The sequence below is a fragment of the Barbatula barbatula genome, assembly GCF_947034865.1.
Source record: "Barbatula barbatula genome assembly, chromosome: 16".
Lineage (NCBI taxonomy): Eukaryota > Metazoa > Chordata > Actinopteri > Cypriniformes > Nemacheilidae > Barbatula > Barbatula barbatula.
In genome coordinates, this window is record NC_136779.1 from 1,846,430 (window position 1) to 1,865,609 (window position 19,180).

The 19,180-nt window shown below is 34.8% G+C and overlaps 1 protein-coding gene across 7 annotated transcripts in view; it reads left to right on the forward strand.

Annotated features, from left to right (window-relative positions):
- ptprea (protein tyrosine phosphatase receptor type Ea) overlaps positions 1-19,180 on the forward strand; it is a 56,265-nt gene that overhangs the window by 29,750 nt on the left and 7,335 nt on the right. For 3 of the 7 annotated variants that reach the window (XM_079476833.1, XM_079476834.1, XM_079476835.1), the window contains exons 3-12: positions 4,622-4,687; positions 7,245-7,341; positions 7,664-7,737; positions 10,209-10,345; positions 16,393-16,483; positions 16,842-16,918; positions 17,133-17,169; positions 17,298-17,395; positions 18,681-18,800; positions 18,883-19,046. In XM_079476833.1, the coding sequence (XP_079332959.1) occupies positions 4,627-4,687; positions 7,245-7,341; positions 7,664-7,737; positions 10,209-10,345; positions 16,393-16,483; positions 16,842-16,918; positions 17,133-17,169; positions 17,298-17,395; positions 18,681-18,800; positions 18,883-19,046 (956 nt within the window). In that variant the 5' untranslated portion in view covers positions 4,622-4,626. Of the gene's footprint in view, positions 1-4,621; positions 4,688-7,244; positions 7,342-7,423; positions 7,583-7,663; positions 7,738-9,231; positions 9,295-10,208; positions 10,346-16,392; positions 16,484-16,841; positions 16,919-17,132; positions 17,170-17,297; positions 17,396-18,680; positions 18,801-18,882; positions 19,047-19,180 lie in introns of those variants that run through there. The other 4 variants (XM_079476831.1, XM_079476832.1, XM_079476836.1 and 1 more) reach the window with 3 other exon arrangements.

Below are 19,180 nucleotides of genomic sequence, written 5' to 3' on the forward strand. Positions count from 1 at the left end.
CACATGCCAAATCCCAAATGAACGAGGAACAGTGTGTGTGTTATATTCACACTGTAGGCTGTGAACGTCCTTTTTACACAGAACAACATGTAGATGTTTGGAGACCTGTGCTCAATTTATCTTACTGTGTTTGTGTCTGTGGTTTCGTCGAGCAGAGACTGTGGGACACGTTTCTGATGATTCTGAGAATGTGTGTGTAGAGTTTTTCCCCAAAATAGTTTGTTTAAATGAACTATCGAAGACATTAAGGGTGCAAATGTAAAAGAGTAAAAAGTTAGCAATCATTAAAAAAGAATTAAATCATACTGGATTGATTTCTTTGATCCATACAGTATAGTACATTTGTATTCACATTAAAGTACTTGCACTACTAGTTATGTATTTTTTTTGGTGCGGATATTAGACCCTGCGTCTTTTCAAAACTTTGTCATTAAACTAGAGGCCATTATGAAATTTACCTACTTTAAAATGTAAACATGACCTCATGTCCAATATTGTAGTTGTGCTGTATGGACAGAAGACGATTTTGCAAGAGTGAAAGAGCCGGTGTAAGTAGCTAATTGTGTAATGTTAGACAACTGTATTATCATATAAATGTTAGGGCCGTTCACGTAACGTGTGCAAAACGCTGGCTGCCTTTTTTTTTCCTATAAAAAATTGACCAAAACAAGGGGAAATGCGATCTTAAAACGTCAAACTGCAATCGTTACAGTATTTTAGCATGTACTTTTGGTTTAGAAACTTGGACAAAGTGGTTGTGTCTTCGAAGGCTGCGTCCTCTGGAGAACACATTTGTCGGCCACATATGACGTCAATGTTTATTACGATTTTTATTTCAGAAAAGCAAATGTTACATTGGGTAAGTGACACAATGTCTTGAGAGAAATAAATGTACATTTTATAATGTTTTTTCAAGAATTTTCATAAAGGCCCTATGCGCTCCCTGCGAAATATTAACGCGCACATTAATGTCAATGTAAATGAAAATTATTATAATCCAATCTCCTCCCTCTTATTAAATCTTATTTGACTTCTGCAGCATCTTAGATTGTCTTTCGTCTGTTTGCTTTACAATTGCAAGAAGCAATTTTCTAACACTTTGTGGTGCACATGCAAGCAATGTAAGGTTGAATCCAGGTTTTGATGATGAAAGAGACGAGTGATGCTTAAGGATGTGTTTTTCCTGTAGCTTCTTATAGCCAGCACTACATAAATTACCACATTTGGGCCGTGCGAGCATGCTTACACAATGTGTGAATGAATACTATGAAAACTGAACATTTTCAGACGTACAATGCATTCGGAAATACTGATATAGTCTGTTCTTCAAGTGAAATTAGCTCACTGTGCAAACAGAGAACCTTTCCTCATTTATAGACATCCGCCGTGAGCATTCGTGTGGGCTGACAAACCCCACGGCTCACTGTTTTTAATTCATGGTTAGCACACAGACGCACAAATGCAAACACTGACTGACCCTTCAAAACCGCTAAAGCATTTCCAGCACGAGGGCTAAGATCTCACAATATGATAGGTCCAATGTCTTTTTTCAGAGACCGTCTGCCAGTTTTACACCATGACCTGTTTACAATAATAACTCTTTGGCAAAGACAACAACAGCGAACTGACGGCAGGACCAACAATGTCACATCATCAATATATACGGCATCAAGCTCCAAAAATGCATAAAAATGCTTTCAACTTCATGCCAAGAACCCATATACCTTTATTAAATAACAAGTGAATCTGAACTTGTTTTCTTTGTAGTTTTTGAGGTCTGAGAAAATGCAAAAAGAAACAACATTTTTATTTGACATTTGGGAGAAATATTGTTTGTAGTTCACAGAAACGAAGCATTATCATTTGACCTAAACATATACAGTAGAAAATAATTGTGAAATGGTCTCTTCGTATTTTCTGTGGCTGGTGTCTATGTGAAAAACTAAATGTTTTGTGCATACCGTAGATGGTGCTGTCGAGACGATCTTTGTTCACACAGATCCACATATACGTCTGGAAACGCGTTATTTTACATGCAATTGCAGTTATGATGACGCTTTGTAAATAAATTGAATTTTAGCATTTTTAGTTTACACTGAGATGATAACGGTATCGTTTTGAAAAACATGCACTTGACAAAAAAAACGTTGTCATTTAAAAGAACGGCTGTCTGTTATATATATATATATATATATATATATATATATACGGTTTCGTTGGATTTACGTGCCTGGCCCGAAGTTAACTTCCGGTCTGTGTGTGGTTATAATATAACAATTTATTTTATATTTAATGATATTATCATTATATATTAATTGCATAAAATGAACTACTGAAATTAAAAACTACGCAACAGTTATAGATTTTTGCGGAGGTCTACCGGATGTTGAGTTTAGGCCACGTGACGTGTGTTTATGTTTTTGCTGCTAAAACCATCAATATAAATGCAAGTATGCATGTTTGGCATTCAGATGTAGAGTGCCTTTCACCTTTATTGTACAAAAAAGTGTCAACATTCAAATCTTTTTTGCCCTTTTTGTACATTTGCCACTTGTCAAAGTGATCAATATGCGTGTTCTTCTAGGAATCGACCCTACCACCTTTGCACTCGATTAAATGAAGTTCTGTTTTGCACTTGCATGTTCCTTTAAGAAAACAGTGATGCTTTTATCTTGAAGCAGCCCATTAACTCACATTCACAGAGACACATTTTTGCGAGAGCTGTTCTGGAGTCCATTGCCTTCGCTGCTGTGCGACTCCACAGGATTTATCTGTGTCACTGATATACTTTACTAACTTTACACTTTCCCACTGTATCCTAGCAGACCTTGCAGGTGATGTGTTGGTGTGTCAAGGGCCCGGGGAATCCTATTCTTTCTGTGCCCTTGAACAATGAATTTGACCCTGGGTTGTTTCACAGAGTTACAGTAAATTCATGTAAAGAAGTCACTTGATGGATGTACTCCGGCTTTAAGGGATTGTTTGGTTTGTGATGTGTTGATGGGTTTTACATTTCCGGGACACCGGCAAAAAATGCAGCACGTTGTGACTGTTTGTCACAGAGGCTAATGCGGAAAGCGCTTTATTTCAGACGGCTCTTGAAGGATGATGCTGTTTGAGAGGGGATCGCATTGGAGAGGGATATAGTTGAGAAAGTAGTTGAAATAAAAATAATGTCCATTTGATCTTTTAACATTCTTCGATTAGGGATTGAAAACATTGGTTATTGGGGAACCAGTAACAATAAGTAACATCATTTACAGCATTTCTTAATCTTTGTTAATGTTATAAACGCAGGTTCATTGTGCATTAACCAATGTTAACAGAGGCAACTGATCTATTAATACGTTTTGAAGTGTACTGGTTTTATGAAAACTATTGCGTCTACTGGCATGTGATGGATCTATTGGTGGGGTGTTATATGGCAGATTAATCCTATTGGAATAATGCCTTAAACACAGCAGAAAGGAATTAGGAAAAAGCAAATCATTCATATTGGTATTTTAATGGAAACCATCAGAATTTCTATTCTGGTTTCTTTTTTTTCAGCAGGGACTAAGATTAATAAATATCATACTAACATATAGGTGACATATTATGCTGTTTTCTGATATTTCATGTCGAAAAAAACAAAATAACCTTCGTCACCTTCAGGCTGTTTTCACATATGACTTCTTTGTTTAAGCTGCTAGCGTCTGTTTTACATTATAATCCTATGGAGTAAACAGTGTTTTCAAAAAAGTTGAAAAACGCTGGCGTCTTTGTTGAACTTTTCGGAAGAAAAAAAATACGTCAAGCAACTTTTTCCCTGCTAACAAGACCTGTCTAACGTTGCCCCCGAAGTCATTGCCATCTGCTTTTTGTGGCTGCAACGTGTTTTTTTTTACTAGAAAAGCGCTTTTGTCAACTTTTACTTGTCAAAAGAAGTGTTAACACGACCTAAGCATCAAGCGTTAACACGACTGAAGTGTTGAACATTCACAGAATTCACAGATAAAATTCAGCACAGTCACTTCCGTTTGTCCTATGGACGTTTATAGACAGATCACTGTAGTTTTGTAGTATTGTGAGTTTACGTTGACATTTGTAATCTAAAGTGATTTACATTTTACTCCGTAATATTTTTACCCCACGGCCTTTGTGCTGCTAGCGTTCTGCTGTAGATGTTGAGTTACAGGAACACAAGTGTTGTCATGTGTAAATCATATGAAATGCAGATTAAGGGGAAGTGCTGGTGAAAAAATAATCAGCTTTTCCCCAAAACCCCATACACGTTAAATCAGATGAGCTTTTTAACCCCTCTAAATTAAATCTGTTGTTTTTGAACAGTTTTGGTAACATGGTGCGTCAAAAAAACCCACAAACCTACGCAAGAGAATGCGTGAAAGAGAACAACCACTCTTATAACTTTCTATCCAGTTCTGTCAATATGAAGATGCGCTCTTATTAAACTATAGTTTTTCTTCCCCTAGGATTTGGTGACATCTAGTGGAGTAGTAGCGCTACTGCATCTTTATTTCTGTTTTCTTTGCAGGGTAGAAATGCTACAACTTTATTTATTTGGAACATACTTATATATTTGTAATATAAATTACTGATAATCCTCTCTGTTCTTTTACAGACACAATGGTCCTTGTTTTTTTCCTTGCAGTACCTGACACAAACACAACCTCCCCAGACAACGGTGGTAAGTTTAACTTCTAAAAAAATGTGAAAGTCAATAAACTCATAAATGAAGCTAATATATTTGTGTACGTCATTTTGTATGCATATTTAAAGGTTTCATTCATCCTCAAAATGTTAGCAAATGTTTTTCTTTCTTTTTGTAATTTGTAAGAAATAAGAATCACTGCTTTGTTAGAAGCAAGGAGCATCCAGAAATAAAGCAGTACAGCTGTTTCACTCAAGGTGGCGCTAAAAGATGTCAATACAAAAGCACTTTTCTGATATGCTGTCCGCAAAACGAAATCACACTTTGCTGTACTGCAAGTTTTACATTCTCGTGGCGATTGTTGTCAGATTCACACCAAAACAGCGTGATTAAAAACGTTATAATAATTTGCCTTAACATGTCGATGTAGTAAAAACTAAAAGGAGAAAATACATGAAAATAGATTAAAATTATTTATAAAGAATTACAAATAAATGTGTGTTTTGCCCCTCTGAAAAAAAGAAAACTCACAGAAACCAAAATATTTTATAGTTGTGATTGAAATAAATCACACTGCTTCAAAATACTTATTTTACATTTAAATTTTTTATCGGTCAACAGCCTATTTGGTTTATAGTGATATTTTGTACGGAAAACCAATAGCAGTTGAACATGACCAATGAGTAAATAAATGTATCACGGCTGTCAAAAAATGTATCGCGATTAATCGCATCCTGACTAAAGGTTTGTGTTTAGATAATATACTGTATGTCTGTGTGTACTGTTCATATTATTTTTGTATTTAAAACACAAAACCAAACACACACATGGAAATATACCTGTATATATTTAGATGCATTTATTTATATTTACCAATAATTAGAATGCTACATAAACGTTGATTCGTGTTTATATTTTTCTTAAATATATGCATGTGTGTGTACTGTATATTTTTATAAATACAAAATTATTATGCACAGTACACAGACGTGAAAAACACAAACTTTCATTGTGTATGCGATTAATCACTAAAAAGTCTTGGAAGTTTCAAATGTAATGTTCTCATGATACATTTAAATATGTAATTAGAAAAAAAGACATCGCTCCAAAGGTGGGGACCATAATAAAATGTACTGTGTACATTTAAATCCTGTCTACATTTTGTCGCCATTTAAAGGTATAGTTCACCCAAAAATTTAAATTCTGTCAACATTTACTCGTCCTCTTGTCATTTCAAATACAAAAGAAGATATTTTGAAGAAAGTTGGTGACCGACCCCATTTACTTGTATGGTATGGACACAAAACCAATGGAAGTGAATGGTGTCCATTTTACAACATTTTTTAAATATCTTCTTTCGTGTTTGAAATGACAAGAGGACGAATGAAGTGTCTCATTAGCGTCAGCGAGGATTTATGAGGGGCCGTTTAGGCCTTAATTATTTAAATGACTCTTATTGAACAGGTTCCTGTTCATATCTGCACATAAACGCGCGCCAAACTAAACGGAAGTGTGGATGCAGCTTCCTTTTCCAGTGAAATATGCTCTCATCAAGTTCTCATCATGCTCTCATGTAGTTGATGAAAGATTTCAGTGTAGTTGATGAAAGATTTCAGTGTAGTTGATGAGAGATTTCAGTGTAGTTTATGAAAGATTTCAGTGTAGTTGATGAGAGATTTCAGTGTAGTTGATGAAAGATTTCGGTGTAGTTGATGAAAGATTTCAGTGTAGTTGATGAGAGATTTCAGTGTAGTTGATGAGAGATTTCAGTGTAGTTGATGAGAGATTTCAGTGTAGTTGATGAGAGATTTCAGTGTAGTTGATGAAAGATTTCAGTGTAGTTGATGAGAGATTTCAGTGTAGTTGATGAGAGATTTCAGTGTAGTTGATGAAAGATTTCAGTGTAGTTGATGAAAGATTTCAGTGTAGTTGATGAAAGATTTCAGTGTAGTTGATGAGAGATTTCAGTGTAGTTGATGAGAGATTTCAGTGTAGTTGATGAGAGATTTCAACTACACTGAAATCTTTCATCAACTATACCTGAAATCTTTCATCAACTATACCTGAAATCTCTGAAATATGTTGCCTCATTAGTGCACCAGTGTTAATAAGAGGCTTTATTAGCATGCATCTGCATACATTTCACTAGTGTTTGTTAAAGATTACAGTAATACATATGTATGGTTTCACTCGTTTTTGTAAGATGCATTTCATGTATATGTATGAATGAATTTTACTAAGTTCGATCAATGTTTTATTTCACTGGTGTTTGTAAGAGTCATTTCAATAATTAAGGCCTAAACGGCCCCTCATAAGGATTTGTGTTAGACTACTGTGTATAATCCACTGCAGATTTGGAATTTGGTCTGCAGCAAAGAGCGTAGCCGGTTCTGGCATGTGATTCACATCTGACCGAATGAGCGATGCTTATCCTGCAGTCAAAACAGCACAGAGCGCTCGATTAAATCGCTCTTAATGGATTAGCTTGACCGGCTGCCATACCTCACTTAAAGCCCAGCACCGGCTCTGTTCATGGGCCAGTTTCCTGTTCTTTTGTTCACTGTGGGTTTAACTGCCTCTCCTTCTTCCTTAGACGACCCGGACAAGTCCAACCCATACATCCTGCCCTCACTGCTCGGTCTGTTCGTCTTGATTCTTGTTCTGGGCCTGCTGACCTGTTGTTTTCTCAGGTATGGCAAACACACACGCATGCTGATAAACACACACACACACACACGCTGTGTCAAGCTCCGCCCCTTCATGATTGAGGGCGTGGGCCAGGAACTGAGACACTCTCACACACATGTATGATTCACACAACACCAAGCGAAGGAGTTTGACCTCAGACACAGAGAGGATTCGCATGGTTCTCTTGGTACACATCGTGTCGTGTAGCGCGTAGCTGATGAAAAAGAGTTCGAGTTTTCGTTGGTGAGATCAAGTTTTTGAAGAGAGCTCGCGGATATGATTTGAGGTTTCCTGAAGTTTGTCTTTTTATATTTTGTCATTCAGGTTGAAAAACCAGAGGAAGGTTGTCATCACAGCCGTCGACAAGAAAGTACCAAATGGGATCCTGGAAGAGCAAGGTACCGTAAGCTAACCTTCATCCGCTCTCAGTGTGCTTTAGGATGTTACGTGACGGGTCGATTCTGAACCCCGTGTTGTGAAGAGAGAGGCACGTTTCAATGCGAAAGGTGTTATACTCAGTTTCCTGTTAATGATTTTCAGTTCAGTTTTGTCGGGCAGGACGTGAGACTTCTCTTGTTATATAGATGTGTCACAGCAAGTGACTCCTATTGGGTCTTCTGTTCTTAAATGTTTGCTTATATGGGGATTGTGGGTAATATACTATAAGTGCTTCTAAAGGGTTTTTAAACTCTTGATGAACTAATTTGTTCATTTTTGTTTCATCTCAAAATACCCAAGATGAAGATGTCTTATCCAACTTTTGTATTATATTGTAAATTAAAGTACATACGGTTCTTTCAACTTTTATGTTGTTGGTATCAGTTATACTGTGTGTTTTATATTTTTAAAGCTCTTGTCTAAATGATCCGAATGCGAATGATGACATTTCCTCATAAATATTTAAATGTGACAATATAACAAAATTCTGTAAAAGAGGAACTTACCGGTATGTGTGACGCAAATCTTCCTGTTTTCTTTTTATCAGAGATATCTCATTGACACAGAATGCTTTGAAAGCTGTTCCTTCTTGTTACTTGTTGGTATACAAATAGAAAATGAGGTCTTTTGTTTTTCACAGGCACAGTCTCTATTCACTCATAGGTGTCTAAGTTGTCTCATCACATTAGAAAAAAGACTCGCCCAAGTCTCAGTTTCAGTAGAGATCTTAACAACATTCTCAAAATAGCTTTGCAATCTAGCTTTGTATACCGTGCTAGGCTTTAATGGACTAGTTTGATGCACTTATGTATTTTGTTGCCTATGTTGTTATAATTGCTTCCAATGTTTCCTCATCTGTAAGTCGCTTTGGATAAAAGCGTCTGCTAAATGACTAAATGTAAATGTGATATTATCCAAATTCTGCAAGAGTGAATGATAATGTGAGTGAGAGGAATCTCCGTCGCCACATATTGTGCGTCCTGTTGATGTATCTGTAGATTTATGTACTAAATCTACATAATCTTACATTTTAAGAGCCAACTTTCAAATGTAAAATGTAAAGATTTATCTCAGATTATTAAAATTTAATCTGAGAGATTTGCAGGTTTTTAGAATTGAATGCATCATCGATGTAAAGGATGTGGTTTAGCAAATCATCTCTTTGATGCTTGCAAGCCGTTTGTTGTGGGATCGGTGCATGAGTTTGGCCGTGACAGATTTGCTGCCAACAGAAACGCCACCTGGAATCACACAGATTATCGATTCAGGTTTTACAGAAAAGACCTGTTGTAGAGTCCGCAATATCAGACAGACGGGGCGATGCGTCTTTTGCTGGGGGGCGATAAGCAACCAAAACACTATAAGGACAGTAAATGTCAAATGTTAAAGTTTCCAATGTTCAGATTCAGATGTACACCAGTGTGACTTGCTGTGTGTGTGCTTGTGTTGCGTAGAAGTATATATAGATGTGGATGATGATGATGATGACGAAGATGATCTTGACTGCCCGTCTGAAGGTCTGGTATATGTGTTAAACAGGGTTTTGTGAACATTAGCATGACCGTGTCTTACATGTCATTCTCTCTAACATCTAACTCAATGGTTGCTGGATTCTTCAGGGTCTGACTGTGGTGATTTCTGTCTGTTTTCTGGAGGTTTTCTCTTTGTCATTATTGGTGTTGTTTTAATGCCTGTATTTCTTTTCCAAAGTCATTCGGACACTGTACATCTCCTCAAAAGATTGATGATGTTAACATGATTTTTTCTAGGTTTAAAAATAAAGCATAGTAGATTATGGCCAGGCAATACATAGAGTATTAGGCCTTTTTTATCGCCCCTATTCATCTTATGAGGAGAGCAAAAAGCATGTATACATATTCATTTAATAAAAAAGATGTAAGTCTGCATTTCAATATGTTCAAATCAAGCTTTTTAAAGTGGGACAAAATCCCTGTTTTTATTCTAATTCAAAAGCAAATATACCAAGATCGAGTATTGTCAATATTTGGAAATTACTTTCTAAAACTTTAAATAAAAATGTAAGACCATTATGTAAAATGAAGACGTTTATAGACTATCCCTGATTTTGTCGGCAGGAATTTACTGTCTTTATCAAATCCAGAAAGATTTATAAAACAGACCATGAATAAAACGTATAATAAAACAAGTTAACTCTAGAAATTGTGCTATTCTTGCTTGCTTGTCTATGAAGCTTGATAGTCTGTAACGTAAAGGTGATGGTTATGGTTTTTGGGTCTATCTGTTTTGTTGATGTGGATGCATTGGCTTAAAACAGAAGCTTGCACTTGTGTGGAGCGCATTATATAAACATCGATCTTAGCCCTATTCAGCTTCTATTTGATGCATCTTATCAAGAATGAAATCTAAAGAAAATACATTTGTTAACCTACATCGCTGCATTCTTCAACAGAACAACAAACTGTGGTCTTACTGCCTAGATCGCCGTCCACCTCCAAAACATATGTCCCCATCCCCGTAGACAACTTAGAAGAAGAGTATCGTATACGCTCGGCCGACGATGGAAAACTCTTCCGGGAACAGTACAATGTAAGATTTGTTTTTGCATCATTATTTTAAGTTAACCGTGGTTAGAAATGTCCAAGTGAACAAATCACCATTGAAATGAAAGTATTGCTATACCAAGTACTATTGTGACAATACATAAAAATGAAGCAGACACCATTTGTATACATTGTAATCCATTAATGTATGTTTCACATCACTGATTATACCTCATGTCGAGCCGGTCTTATACTGTGTGTTTACTGCTGGATAAATTGTTGTTTTGTTCGACTCAAGATGCTGACGCCGCAGTGTTGCGTTGTTATTAACGGCTACAAAAATTTCGGTGCATTCATATGGATCAGCAAATATTCCTCCACAAATGCTGACAGGTCAGCTGCGCTCAGATCCAGCCGAGAATTACTGGAATTGAAACGTCAACGAGTCATCGGGCGTTGAGTCATTCGAGAAAGCCCCTCTCACCCTCTTTTAGACACATGGGGTCATCTCACAGGCCTGTGATTCAGGAACACAATCTGAATGAAGCATGTGAACGTTCTGTCATGGAAACATTGTGTGCTCAACAATCTCAATGACACTTAAACGGTTTAAGCTGGAATGGAAGCAGTTATGCGGGTTTAACAATAGGCTGTAGATACAGGAACAAAGCTTGACTAATAGTGTTCATTTGCAGTAATAACACAGTGATGAGAATGGTCTGAATTTGAACAGTAGGGTCAGTTTTGAGAGTCTGCATACTCTCAGTGTTCGCTAGCAGTTTAAATCAAATCAAATAACTTTATTTTCTCTTCACCACATACACAAGTGAAATGATGTGTGCTACACAAGACTGCAGTTGTGTAGATGACATACTTTTCACACAATGCAGAATATACATTATAACCGCAATGCAACACATAAAACACGGCACAATGTAGCGAATTACTACTCTATACATTACACAATATATGCATCAAACAAACACACTACACATTTAACACTCTATACATTACACAATATATGTATCAAACACACTATACATTACACACTATACATTACACAATATATGCATCAAACAAACACACTACACATTTAACACTCTATACATTACACAATATATGCATCAAACACACTACACATTACACACTATACATTACACACTATATGCATCAAACACACTACACATTACACACTATACATTACACAATATATGCATCAAACAAACACACTACACATTTAACACTCTATACATTACACAATATATGTATCAAACACACTATACATTACACACTATACATTACACAATATATGCATCAAACAAACACACTACACATTTAACACTCTATACATTACACAATATATGCATCAAACACACTACACATTACACACTATACATTACACACTATATGCATCAAACACACTACACATTACACACTATACATTACACAATATATGCATCAAACACACTACACATTTAACACTCTATACATTACACAATATATGCATCAAACACACTACACATTTAACACTCTATACATTACACAATATATGCATCAAACACACTACACATTTAACACTCTATACATTACACAATATATGCATCAAACACACTACATATTTAACACTCTATACATTACACAATATATGCATCAAACACACTACACATTTAACACTCTATACATTACACAATATATGCATCAAACACACTACACATTACACACTATACATTACACAATATATGCATCAAACACACTACACATTACACTCTATACATTACACAATATATGCATCAAACACACTACACATTACACACTATACATTACACAATATATGCATCAAACACACTACACATTTAACACTCTATACATTACACAATATATGCATCAAACACACTACACATTTAACACTCTATACATTACACAATATATGCATCAAACACACTACACATTACACACTATACATTACACACTATATGCATCAAACACACTACACATTACACACTATACATTACACAATATATGCATCAAACAAACACACTACACATTTAACACTCTATACATTACACAATATATGTATCAAACACACTATACATTACACACTATACATTACACAATATATGCATCAAACAAACACACTACACATTTAACACTCTATACATTACACAATATATGCATCAAACACACTACACATTTAACACTCTATACATTACACAATATATGCATCAAACACACTACACATTACACACTATACATTACACACTATATGCATCAAACACACTACACATTACACACTATACATTACACAATATATGCATCAAACACACTACACATTTAACACTCTATACATTACACAATATATGCATCAAACACACTACACATTTAACACTCTATACATTACACAATATATGCATCAAACACACTACACATTTAACACTCTATACATTACACAATATATGCATCAAACACACTACATATTTAACACTCTATACATTACACAATATATGCATCAAACACACTACACATTTAACACTCTATACATTACACAATATATGCATCAAACACACTACACATTACACACTATACATTACACAATATATGCATCAAACACACTACACATTACACTCTATACATTACACAATATATGCATCAAACACACTACACATTACACACTATACATTACACAATATATGCATCAAACACACTACACATTTAACACTCTATACATTACACAATATATGCATCAAACACACTACACATTTAACACTCTATACATTACACAATATATGCATCAAACACACTACACATTACACTCTATACATTACACAATATATGCATCAAACACACTACACATTTAACACTCTATACATTACACAATATATGCATCAAACACACTACACATTTAACACTCTATACATTACACAATATATGCATCAAACACACTACACATTACACTCTATACATTACACAATATATGCATCAAACACACTACACATTACACACTATACATTACACAATATATGTATCAAACACACTACACATTTAACACTCTATACATTACACAATATATGCATCAAACACACTACACATTACACACTATACATTACACAATATATGCATCAAACACACTACACATTTAACACTCTATACATTACACAATATATGCATCAAACACACTACACATTACACTCTATACATTACACAATATATGCATCAAACACACTACACATTACACACTATACATTACACAATATATGTATCAAACACACTACACATTTAACACTCTATACATTACACAATATATGCATCAAACACACTACACATTACACACTATACATTACACAATATATGCATCAAACACACTACACATTTAACACTCTATACATTACACACTATATGCATCAAACACACTACACATTACACACTATACATTACACAATATATGCATCAAACACACTACACATTACACACTATACATTACACAATATATGTATCAAACACACTACACATTTAACACTCTATACATTACACAATATATGCATCAAACACACTACACATTACACACTATACATTACACAATATATGCATCAAACACACTACACATTTAACACTCTATACATTACACAATATATGCATCAAACACACTACACATTACACACTATACATTACACAATATATGCATCAAACACACTACACATTTAACACTCTATACATTACACAATATATGCATCAAACACACTACACATTTAACACTCTATACATTACACAATATATGCATCAAACACACTACACATTTAACACTCTATACATTACACAATATATGCATCAAACACACTACACATTACACACTATACATTACACAATATATGCATCAAACACACTACACATTTAACACTCTATACATTACACAATATATGCATCAAACACACTACACATTACACTCTATACATTACACAATATATGCATCAAACACACTACACATTTAACACTCTATACATTACACAATATATGCATCAAACACACTACACATTTAACACTCTATACATTACACAATATATGCATCAAACACACTACACATTTAACACTCTATACATTACACAATATATGCATCAAACACACTACACATTACACTCTATACATTACACAATATATGCATCAAACACACTACACATTACACACTATACATTACACAATATATGTATCAAACACACTACACATTTAACACTCTATACATTACACAATATATGCATCAAACACACTACACATTACACACTATACATTACACAATATATGCATCAAACACACTACACATTTAACACTCTATACATTACACAATATATGCATCAAACACACTACACATTTAACACTCTATACATTACACAATATATGCATCAAACACACTACACATTTAACACTCTATACATTACACAATATATGCATCAAACACACTACACATTTAACACTCTATACATTACACAATATATGCATCAAACACACTACACATTTAACACTCTATACATTACACAATATATGTATCAAACACACTACACATTTAACACTCTATACATTACACAATATATGCATCAAACACACTACACATTACACACTATACATTACACAATATATGCATCAAACACACTACACATTTAACACTCTATACATTACACAATATATGCATCAAACACACTACACATTACACTCTATACATTACACAATATATGCATCAAACACACTACACATTACACACTATACATTACACAATATATGTATCAAACACACTACACATTTAACACTCTATACATTACACAATATATGCATCAAACACACTACACATTACACACTATACATTACACAATATATGCATCAAACACACTACACATTTAACACTCTATACATTACACAATATATGCATCAAACACACTACACATTACACTCTATACATTACACAATATATGCATCAAACACACTACACATTTAACACTCTATACATTACACAATATATGCATCAAACACACTACACATTTAACACTCTATACATTACACAATATATGCATCAAACACACTACACATTACACTCTATACATTACACAATATATGCATCAAACACACTACACATTTAACACTCTATACATTACACAATATATGCATCAAACACACTACACATTACACACTATACATTACACAATATATGCATCAAACACACTACACATTACACACTATACATTACACAATATATGTATCAAACACACTATACATTACACACTATACATTACACAATATATGCATCAAACACACTACACATTTAACACTCTATACATTACACAACATATGCATCAAACACACTACACATTACACACTATGTGCATCAAACACATTACACATTACACTCTATACATTACACAATATATGCATCAAACACACTACACATTTAACACTCTATACATTACACAATATATGCATCAAACACACTACACATTACACACTATACATTACACAATATATGCATCAAACACACTATACATTACACACTATACATTACACAATATATGCATCAAACACACTACACATTACACTCTATACATTACACAATATATGCATCAAACACACTACACATTTAACACTCTATACATTACACAATATATGCATCAAACACACTACACATTTAACACTCTATACATTACACAATATATGCATCAAACACACTACACATTACACACTATACATTACACAATATATGCATCAAACACACTATACATTACACACTATACATTACACAATATATGCATCAAACACACTACACATTACACACTATACATTACACAATATATGCATCAAACACACTATACATTACACACTATACATTACACAATATATGCATCAAACACACTACACATTACACACTATACATTACACAATATATGCATCAAACACACTATACATTACACACTATACATTACACAATATATGCATCAAACACACTATGCATTACACACTATACATTACACAATATATGCATCAAACACACTACACATTACACACTATACATTACACACTATATGCATCAAACACATGATGTTTATTTTGTGTTGTTGACAGTCTTTACCAGGAGGCTCAACACAAGGAACATATGAAGAGGCAAGTAAAGAGGAAAACAAGGAGAAAAACAGATATCCAAACATCTTACCATGTGAGTTATCACACAAACACACACACACACACACAGCCTTTTGGTCAAGCACAGGTCTATATTCTGATGTTGTGTTGACTAGAAATTCAGCGGGACAAGTTTTGATGTTATCAAACCAAAGTTTTACCGCAGTACTACGGCCTCCCTCACACCTGACACGACTTCTCTAAATACAGCATTTATAACTCTCAATTCCTTCTGCTCACATTTGTACCATTTCAATTTTCGTTGTTTATATTTATAATAAAGTTGTTTGTATTAAAAACTGAACATTTGAAAATCTTTCAACAGAAGTTGAGAACGATGATGTTGTGTTTCTGTTATATATAATATACATTTTGTCTTTCCTGTTATCCAGATGATCATTCCAGAGTGACTTTAACGCCTATTGATGGAGTTTCGTGTTCAGATTATGTCAATGCTTCTTATATTGATGTAAGTTTGTCATTCATCAGGATGTAAAATAAAGCTGTGTATTATATAATACAGTAATGTTCATTCAGTGTTTAAATACAATTCTTGAGACTGTAAGTATTTGTAATGTATTTTTGCATTTTTCCACTATGAAGTAAATTGTCACACAGGTTAGTTCTTTTTTCATTTTGATTGATAATCGCATGATCATAATTTACTGTGTGTTTCCTCTCAGGGTTATAAAGATAAAAATAAATTCATCGCTGCACAAGGTGAGCGCTTCACACATTAAATATAGAATGATTAAGAACTTCATCTTGAATGAGGTAATGATGGATACAGATGAAACTGTTTGTCTGCGTGAGATGTCATATTGTGTTTGTTTGTTTGTTTGTTTCAGGCCCGAAGCAGGATACGGTTGCAGACTTCTGGAGGATGATATGGGAACAGAAATCAACCACTATTGTCATGCTTACGAATCTGAAAGAGAGGAAAGAGGTTTGTGGTTTTCTTTTCAGTTACATATCAAAGACTTATGCATCTCATATTAAACATTCTCTAAAGATTAGCTTTTTAGGAAGCTGAACCGAAGCTATAATTCAATATTGATCGAATAAACCGATGATGAAGCAATAATCTTGCGGTTCAGTGTCGCCACATGACTTTCTCTCCATCCCGTCCACAAGCGTCTTCAGAAGCTCTGAGACAAATCAATAAGACGCAGGACGGAGAGAAGATTAAAATCAGCTTTGGATGTGGCTCTGGATCAATGATTTTAATAATGACTGATAAAGCGGTCGGGCTTGAACCTCATTAATGGACAAACTCTCATTAAGAGAGATTTCTCCTCGGCTCTCGGCTGAATAATGCTGATGGACAGACAGGCTGTATTAAGATCTCACATTAGCATCTTGATGTCTTAGAAGTCACCTTTAGTTCTTTAATGCACCTGTTCAGTGCCCGAAGGACTGCGATGTGTTTATCTACACAACCGATTTCACCATGTGTTTTGTTCGGGGTCTTCTAATGATCGTTCGATCGTGCAATGCCACAAGCATCTAGTAAATGGATTTTGTATTCAGTTGACGTTATGAAGTGATTTTCTGATATTACATTTACAAAAATCATATTAAAATATTGACCAACGTACATTTAAATAGTTATTTTATGGTAAAATATTGATATGTGGCTAAAACGAAGCGTAATTTAACTTTTATGTAACATTATGTTACAAAACGGAAGGAAGGAAGGAAGGAAGGAAGGAAGGAAAGAATGAATGAATGAATAATAGAACCAAATAAATAAAGGAAGAAAAGAGGAAAGAAAGAAAAACAAAAGAAAGAATTAAAAATTTAAAAGTTAAACAATAAAAGAGACCGAATACGAAAGAAAGAAAGAAAGAAAGACAGACGGAATGTACGAAAGGAAGGAAAGATTAAAGGAAGGAAGGGAAGAAAAGAGGAAAGAAAGAAGAAACAAAAGAAATAATTAAAAACTTAAAGAATGAAAGAGACACAATAAGAGAACGAAAGATAGACAAAAAGAAAGAGTGAAAAAAGGGTACGGAAGAAAGACAAAAGTGATCAAAACAAAATGAGTGAAAGAAGACAGAACGATAGAGCAAAATAACGAGAAAGGAAGAATGGAACAATGAAAGAATGAGTGAACCAACGAAGAAAGACAGACTGAAATACAGACAGGATGGAAGACAGACAGAAGAAAGTTAATGAAGTTGAAGTTATTGAGCGTATCTCTCTCTCTGTGTCTCTCTTTCTCTCTGTAGGATAAGTGTTATCAGTATTGGCCCGATCAGGGATGTTGGACGTACGGTAATGTTCGTGTTGCTGTGGAAGACTTCACTGTCCTGGTGGACTACACGATACGTAAATTCTGTGTGCAATATGTACGTTTACCTCATCACATGCTCGTGTCAACATGTTTGCGCTCATGTGATCTGACTCTCGTCCGCCCTGTGTCCTCCGCAGCAGGCCAGTGACGGAACCAAAACACCCCGTCTGGTCACCCAACTGCACTTCACCAGCTGGCCTGACTTCGGTGTTCCGTTCTCTCCCATCGGCATGCTCAAGTTCCTCAAGAAGGTGAAGCAGGTCAACCCCTCGTACGCCGGACCCATCGTGGTGCACTGCAGGTACGACCAATAAACTGCTGGACGCTGAGACTCGAAGAAATGTTTCTTCTTGACTTGTCTTTTAATAAGCTCATGCAACAATTTAGAGAAACCCAGCAACCGTTAAGCAACACATTTAAAGCTATATTTTGCTA